Source organism: Saccoglossus kowalevskii, chromosome 8, assembly GCF_978046115.1.
Source record: "Saccoglossus kowalevskii chromosome 8, keSacKowa6.1, whole genome shotgun sequence".
Taxonomy (NCBI): Eukaryota; Metazoa; Hemichordata; class Enteropneusta; family Harrimaniidae; genus Saccoglossus; species Saccoglossus kowalevskii.
The window spans coordinates 27,847,580-27,856,639 of NC_140648.1; the positions used below are offsets into that span (position 1 = coordinate 27,847,580).

The 9,060-nt window shown below is 39.6% G+C and overlaps 1 protein-coding gene across 1 annotated transcript; it reads left to right on the top strand.

Moving 5' to 3' along the window:
* The first annotated feature begins 2,008 nt into the window (after nucleotides 1-2,008).
* On the top strand, nucleotides 2,009-3,025 carry LOC144344984 (uncharacterized). The gene has a single exon (XM_078006723.2). It carries the CDS (start codon nucleotides 2,009-2,011, stop codon nucleotides 3,023-3,025), a length of 1,017 nt encoding a protein of 338 aa, XP_077862849.2.
* Nucleotides 3,026-9,060: the final 6,035 nt, after the last annotated feature.

Here is a 9,060-nt window from a genome sequence, read left to right on the forward strand (position 1 = left end):
CTAGGATTACGCGATTTTTCATTATTGTGCGTTCGCTTCCTGGAGTTGGTTCTCAATACTACATAAAAACAAGTAACCTGTAGAATGCTCTGTGGGTAATATTTTTATATTGATTTTTGTTGCATTTGCAGCAAATAGTTACCAAACAATGAGAAATCTATAGGATTGGATATACCTCTCGGCTGGCTTCACATGCATAGTTCAAGACTGCCTAACCGGTGCTTATACCAGGATTTAGTTACAGCACCAAGACGGTCTGTGGTTACAGCTTCATGTTCCGAGTAATCGCAAAATTGATATTACAATAGAAAATCACGAAAGACTGGCAGTCCCATGCAATTAATAGCAAGTGAAATTCCTGGGATTGAAACATGTATTTTGAAGTCACTGATGTAGGCAATGAATGGTAACTTCAAGTTGGCATGGAGACGAGGTAGCTTATTTAATCAGTGCTGAACTAGAGGCTGAAATTATAATTAAGTGCGTTGTCATATAATTTGTTTATTTCAATTTCTTCTGAAGTCAAATAGAATACACTGGTGAAACACGGTAGTAACCGTGGGTGAAAGGATGTTTTGGGGTGTAGTTTACATTGTGTATATAGTGGTAGGGTCGGGTGTAATTTGTTCATTTCCAACTCTTATGAAGTCACATAGAATTTCACTTAATTTATTTTCGCTGAAACGTTTTCAAGCATTACATGTGAATCCGATTTTCCCTGTGCCGTGTCTCAATAGAGTATGAGGTAAATGGCATTTTCACTGGAATTTATTTCAGGGAGAAAACGTTTTCAGTAAAAATGAAGTATACCACATTATTACATATGTACTGCAGTTTATTTTGATTCGTCTATGAAATCGGCATTTCCACACCCCATATGCAAATAAAGTAGTCCTTTCAAGAGTAGCGTTTTCGAAACATAGCAGAAATAAACAATATTTAGAAGTGCGATATTTTACCCTTGGGGTACATGAATATACTTGCCGAGTGAAATGAAATTTGAACAATAGTAATGGCAGTCACTTATTTTGACTAAAACTGATTTGCATATCACCCATGCAATAATGTTTTCGGTATTTGCAAGGTCAATATGCTAATGCACATGGTATTGGCGATCCGCTCCACTAGGATTGCCCCTCAAATCATTTGTGTGTGTGATTTTCAGTGTTTTCACGTATTAGTTCTTCTGTGATTTTTTTGGCTTGGCCGATTTCGCTCAAACATGGCAGGTGGGTCACACCTCCACTCTAGTTATTAGGAAAAATCTGCATGTTGGTCCATCGTTGCCAAAGCAACAGTAAAAAAATGATTTTTGGATAGCTTCGAGCTAAATGTATCTCCTACAAATTTAGGATACAACACCTCAGACATAGCTCATTGTACTCGGCTTGAGTGGGCACAATGATACTATTTGAATTTTTGATATCTTTTTTCATCAATGAGAAAGTTGACCCCAAATTTAGAGTAACTGTTTACCAGGTATGGCTTTTTAACTAACTCTTCTGTGATGTTTTTCTTGGCTTGGCTGATTTTGTTCATATTTGACAGGTAGGTAGTACCATCACTAATTGGAAAAACAATCCTGACCCATCACTACCATGGCAACAGCCAAAATCTGTTTTTTTAATACTTTCGTCCCAAATTTAGTACTTCCTACCAGTCTTGTAATAGCAGTGTTCAAATAATTGTTGTGTATGAGCATTAATAGTATAAACATATACCGTACTTTGCATGGCCATATTCCCGCCATCAGTTGGGTTGCTTAGCAACAGATGGGATTCTGGGACAGGGCTGCCATCTTTGTGAGTTCTGTTAGTTATTACACACAAGTAAACCTTGCTTGTATTCCGAACCTGTTGTCTGCGTGTTTATTGGGCCCGACACCACATTTTGGCGACGAGGATGGGATGAATTTCATCTCCCACCACCACCACCAACACCTTTCTTAGCTAGTCCAGGTGAGCCAGCGATTTCATGGCTGAGGTGGTATTCCGGGTTTAAAACTTATATGACTGCCACCAATCTAGACAGTGATGACGTTGCTGTCGGCAGAAAACGTGCAGTACTACTACATTGTTTAGGGATCGAGGGACAACGAATCTTCCAGTCTCTTGGCGATTGCCCTACGTATAAGGATGTTGTGGATAAACTCGAGTCGCACTTTGGTCCTCGAAAATCTGTTATCCTGGAAAGGCATCGATTTCGTCAGCGCGGACAGCGTCCTGGTGAGTCAATATCGAGTTATTTTGCTACTTTGAACAAACATGCTGCCAAATGTAATTTTGGTACACTCACAGATGAAATGATCAGTGATCAGCTGATTGAGAAAACGCATACTCCACGTATTAGAGAAAGATTACAAATGGAGCCAGACACGTTAACTTTGCATAAAGCCACAACTTTAGCTGAACAAATTGAAAATGCTTTATCTGATTCACATGTGATTGCGTCTGACACGATGTCACTCGAACCAAACCCAGTAAAAGTAAAACTGGAAGTAAAACCCAAAATACAAGGTATCAACAAGAGACAGTACAACAGAAATCGTACTCAAAACAACTACCGTAATAGAAATCGGGCCACACAAAATAAACTTTCAGGTTGTCGCAACTGTGGTTCCAATAACCATGATACACGTCACTCAGACTGCCCAGCCAACAGACAAGAGTGCAGAAACTGTCATAAAATTGGTCACTTTGCACGAATGTGTAGAAGCTCTGCAACTACAAAGGTCAAACAAGTGAATACACCCAATAAGGACTCAGACATTGAACAAGTGTTAATATATACTGTTTCCGAAGTTAACTCAATTGACAATAGTTTCAAAAGTTGTGCTGTGACAATAAATGGGATTAGACTCAACCTAGTACTAGACCTTGGTGCTAAGGTTTCCATCTTGAATGAGGAATTGTACAAACAACATTTCAAAGCTATACCACTGCTACCAACTAGACAAATGTTAACCAGCTACAATGGAGGTAACATTCTGGTTATTGGGGGTAGTACGTCTTCCAGTGCAGTATGATGAACAGACTGTGCAGAACTTTAAGTTTTATGTCACAAAAAATGGTAGTAATCTCATGGGAATTGATTTATTCAACCAACTTGGATTTCAGATAAGTAGACATGGTACAATTGTCAACTCAGTGGATGCTGTTGACAACTTTCCTGAATTATTTTCTGGATTTAAGAAAATTACTACTTTTGCGCACCGACCACGGGTTGATCCAAGCATTTCCCCAGTGTCACAGAAACTTCGACGATTGCCGCTAACAGTACGCGAGGAAGTTTCAAAGGAATTGAGTCGTCTTGAGAATTTGGACATTATTGAACGCATTGATAATTCTCCGTGGATTTCAAATTTAGTTGTTGCACGCAGAAAGACCGGCGATATTAGACTTTGTGTAGACTTGCGAGATGTAAACAAAGCCATTATACCTGATAAGTATTCCCTACCTGACCTTGGTGAACTCACCTCCGAATTTCATGGATCCAGAGTATTCACGAAATTGGATTAGCGTCGCAGCTACCTACAAGTACCACTTGCGGAAGACAGTCGGAATCTCACAGCATTCATAACACATGAGGGTGTCTTCCAGTATAAGCGCATGCCATATGGACTTTCATCAGCACCAAGCGCCTTCCAAAAGATACTTGCTTCTGTTCTTAGCGACTGTGAGGGAGCTGTACACCTGATTGACGATGTTGCAATCCATGGTGCAAACCAAGCAGAACATGACCAGCGTCTTAACACAGTGCTAAACAAACTGAGAAAGTATAATTTAACACTCAATAGAGATAAGTGTTAGTCTTCGAAAGATGAGATTGATTTTGTTGGCTACAGAGTATCCGCATCTGATGTGTTACCATTACAGTCCAATACGAAAGCAATTATGGATCTCCCCGAGCCTGCCAATGTCAAGAAATTGCAATCATTTCTTGGTACGACAAACTTCTATTTAAAGTTTGTACCATATTACACAGACATAGCTGAACCCCTACGTAAACTGTTACGCAAAGATGAGCCATGGGAATGGACTAAGGATCAGCAGTGTGCATTCGACAAACTCAAGAACCAGATTTCGTCACCACCGGTTCTCGCACACTTCAACCCTGATGCTAAAACATATGTTACTACAGATGCCTCGGGATATGCAATCGGAGCAGTTTTGTCGCAAATAGTTAATGATGAAGAGAAGCCAGTTGCATTCACTTCTCGAACATTGTCTCCAACCAAGCGTAAATACTCAACAAGCGAACGTGAAGCTTTAGCGTGTGTGTATGCTTCAGAACATTGGCATATTGTACTCTATGGTAGGAAATACACACTACGCACTGACCATGAAGCGCTCAAATCAATTCTGTCAACAGTAGGCTCCGGTCATAAACCACTACGTATCTATAGATGGACTGATCGTCTTTTGCATTACAACTTTGATGTCGAGCACATGCAAGGTAGTAAGAACTTTGTCGCAGATATGCTAAGTCGTCTTGTACGCACTAAGGATAACACAGAAACTGAAAATGACATTCTTGAAATTAACTTAGATGGGTTAGTCACAGCTAGCGAACTCCAAACACAGTCTCGTGATGATCCGCTGCTTCAACGAGTTGCTACATATGTTCAAAATGGTTGGCCAAAAGTGTGCCACCAAATCTCAAAGTATTCGCCAACCTCCGCGATGAGCTTACAGTATGGAATGAATACTCTATTGCCCGTAGTTCACGTACAGTTATTCCTGAAGCCCTGCAGGAACGAGTCCTACGAATAGCCCATGACGGACATCCAGGTACAGTTCGTATGAAACAGCGATGTCGTGAAACAGTATGGTGGCCAGGTATGGACTCTCAGATCGAAGATTACGTCCGCAATTGTAAGCCTTGCGCTATCAGTGGCAAGTCAGCTAGACCAAAACAACCACCACTTCAACCAACGCCATGGCCGACAGAACCATGGAACTCTATACAAATGGACATATTTGGTGAGATAGCCATAGCACCACATGGTCAACGTTTCTTAGTTGTAGTACACGACCTACACTCCAAATGGCCTGAAGTGGCAACAACAGGAACGGTCACATCTACAGCAGTTATTAAGATTCTTGAAGAACTTTTCACTCGATGGGGATTTCCAGAAGTCATCACTACTGACAACGGACCTCAGTTTACCTCAGACGAGTTTGAAAATTATCTACAATCACATGGTATCAAACATAATCTAACATCATTATATAACCCCCAAAGCAACGGTGGGGTGGAACGATTCAATAAATGCCTGAAAGAGGGTTTGAAAACGAATTTGTCTGAGGGAAAGACATTCGCAGATTCATTTCGTACAATACTACAGAACTATAGAACTACACCACATGCTCTTACTCAAAAGTCACCTTCACAACTTATGCTCAATCGTCAAATGCGTCTACCACTTGATAAACTAAAACCACCTACTACCAGCGTCGGTAATGCACAAATATACATTCCAGCTATGAAGTCAGAAATAGAACAACGTCAAGCCAGAATCAAGTCATACACAGATCTACGACAGCACGCTAGATCCACCAATCTGAATGTAGGAGACTGGGTGAGAGTTAAACGTCCAAATCGCAGCCATATGATCTCCCCTACATTTTCTGAGTCGCATCACATTGTTAAGAAGCTTGGTAAGTCTTCGTTTAGACTTGACGACGGTACAGCATGGAGTGCCTGAAGATGTGTATGTTCGCATAGACATGATTCATCTGTACTCCCACCTGAACTCCCACCTGAACTCCCTAACGAACACTTAATGATAAACCAAGAACATCATCCAGTAGTTACAAATGCTAATATCGTACCTACACGCGAAAGTCGTCCAGTACGAATAACACGTATGCCAGCATATTTGAGAGACTATGTACTTTCATAAGCATTAGAACTGTATCTATAGAACATTAGTTTGTTAATGCAGTTAAAAGGATTTAAACTGTTGCATGTTTGAGATTTTGAACTCTTATCGAACTTTAATATCGTTCTTTCATTCATTGTATGTTTATACTTAGGATTATGCATCCTTTCCGTGAGGGGGAATTATGTTGTGTCTGAGCATTAATAGTATAAACATATACCGTACTTTGCATGGCCATATTCCCGCCATCAGTTGGGTTGCTTAGCAACAGATGGGATTCTGGGACAGGGCTGCCATCTTTGTGAGTTCTGTTACTTATTACACACAAGTAAACCTTGCTTGTATTCCGAACCTGTTGTCTGCGTGTTTATTGGGCCCGACACCACAATAATCATGCCTTTTATTTTGGCTACGTTGCGCACTTGTAAGATATCACCGGCGCCGACATTGTTACACTGTATCAATAGGAATTTCAGGGGGAAATTATACACATATCATAGTGGTGGCATATCATAGTGGCATTGGACAGATCTCTACTAGAGCAATACAATGCACCTTATTTGATGAAAATCAGGGTAACCGTTCTCGAGATAAGGTAATTTGTAGCTTCAATCAGCATCTCCTAATTTTGGACAAAGGATGTCAACAAAGCACTACTGAATAGTAAAGACAACGGCACCATTTTGGATAAATAAGCACTAATTATTTAATTGGAGCTGAATTTAAACTGCCATATCTTTCCTCTTGTTTATTGAATTTTCACCAAATGAACTTTATATCAATGTTTATCTAATGTCATTAGAGGGCAATATATAGACCATCTGTTACCATGGAAACAGGCATATTCAAATTTCATTTTAAATCATCTGTCAGAGTCAATAAAGATAAACAAGTTTTACTTTCGTTTATGTTGCCTTCGTTTGTATTCTTATACAAATGCATTGAAAACGCCCTCATCGACCGGCTATGCGTTCTACCAAGCTTTGCTTATTTTTACGCTATAATAATACTTATGAAACAAAAAGCATTGACACGAATAAACAAATCTAAGATATAACATTATAGCATAATATACAGCTTATGTTTTGGCAACTTAGAAAAGAAGTATGCATGGAAAACATAACTGGGAGCTGCCCGGAAAATTTTAAAAATCTCTGTGCCTGATCGATCCATTTTTGTGCCAAAATAACCAATGAATCATCTCAATTCTACAGCTGTGAGTGCTCTAACATGTACAATTCGTTTTAATTTGCATTCACGCTGCATTTTCGACATGTTAAAAACAAAATAAACGTATTTTGCCGTATATAAAAGTGAAACATTCTCTTCGTACATGAAAATGGAATCCATGTAAACAAAGTACCGGGTTGGAGGTACCACTTTTAAAATGGGCTTGTCGCACTCTTTAAATTGATGTCAAACTCACAAAATCTAGATTTGTGTCTATTAAAATATATTTTTTTTTCAAATTATGAGTGATAGATATGCCAGAAAGTCGATACGAAAATTGCCGTTTAACCTTTGTTTTTATTGCCGTTTCGTACGGTCCATTCCAACGCGGGGAAAACGCAGCAAACTTCTCTGGATTTAGAACACCGGGTTAAATTTGGAGGTCACGCTCACGTTCACGGCGCTTGCCAGGATGTTCAAATGTTTCAATTTTTATTCTCCCGTGTTGTCAAAACGGCTACTCGCAATGGGTTGCAATTTTCAGAAAATTTCCATAAGATATAGAGCTAGAATTCATGGTAATTTTTTTTTTGCTTTTAGTTTTGCTCACGTATTTTGTAGTTTTTGAAAGGGTAGCTGCCCACACCCACTTCTTCCGATGTCATTAACCAAGTGACTGAAATCCCCAATATTAGCTGTACACCACATGGAATACTACGATTGGGAGAACTTGATGTATGTTGAATGAGCTTTATCATAGACCATCAAAATCAAAGTACCAGGAGGTTTTTGCTGGCGAAGTTGCGGCGTTACGCAGTTCCAAATAAAGATACCAACGCCAAATGAGCGACATTTTTACCGGAAATCAAGATTCATTCAATCCACGGCTAACAAGCAACATCACAAGCGAAGTTGTAGCGTGCAGCTCATCAACGACCGCTGTCGACGAAAGTCATTTCGTCAGTAGAGTACCGCAGTTGTGACGGCATATTTGCCAATGCACAATTCTGTGGAGGAACTTTTAACTTAATTTAAACTACGTATGACTGATTCGAAACATTCTATCGAGATCGGACGGTGCCCTATCGTGCCAACCCTTCACCATTGTATTCAAACGAACCACGTGGTGTGCTGTTACATTCTCCTTCAAACCCGGGATTCAACCATTAGGGGCGTTTTAATAAAAAAAACATCGCAAATCATGCAAATATAGCATTTTTAAACAAGTATACTAAAAAAGAAATGCTCAGCGATGCAAAAGAAGGATATATATTACTTTTCAGTCTACACATCTCTGTTTATACAATCCTTCACATATTCTACCCCCAATTATTCCTGCGTAAATTGGAATAGCCTCTTTCAATGTTGAGATTCGTGATAGGCTGTTACAATTGGCTGTTACATACTCTTTCGCCGGTCTGGAAAAAGTGTTTAATTAGCTCTCATTCAAGCGACAAAGCATATTTCCCAGTGGGAGTGAACCTAGTTCGAATCTGCCATTAAAAATATAGGGGTCTTTTCAGCAAAAAACGAATAACCCTTGAGTGCACACAATACACTGAATTTCAGAACAAATCTTGCATTAGTTACAGCAGCAGAATACCACAGAAATATCAGACGAAACATGGAAACACTATATATTCTATTTTGGCCTGAACCCTCTCTATTGCAATTCCAGGAATTACCCCCATATGTGCAACCATTTTCCACCTTGGTATCACCCAACCCTGAAAACAAATTCTTAATACCACGCTGAAGCGTTTGGTAATCATCGAGGATAAATAATTTAATATCCCTCTTTGTACTCATCACGGTAAACCACAGGCTCTGAAATACTCGTAGATTTTTTATTGAAAATACACTGAAGAGAAGCCACGATGTTTTGATCGTGTAAAAAGGTCACCTTCCTAGGACCGCTCCTGTTTAATAATTCATGAAATGACGTCATATTTACTGGGCATTGCCACGTGTTTTTACCGACCCCATCAAAACACTGGTATGAATGA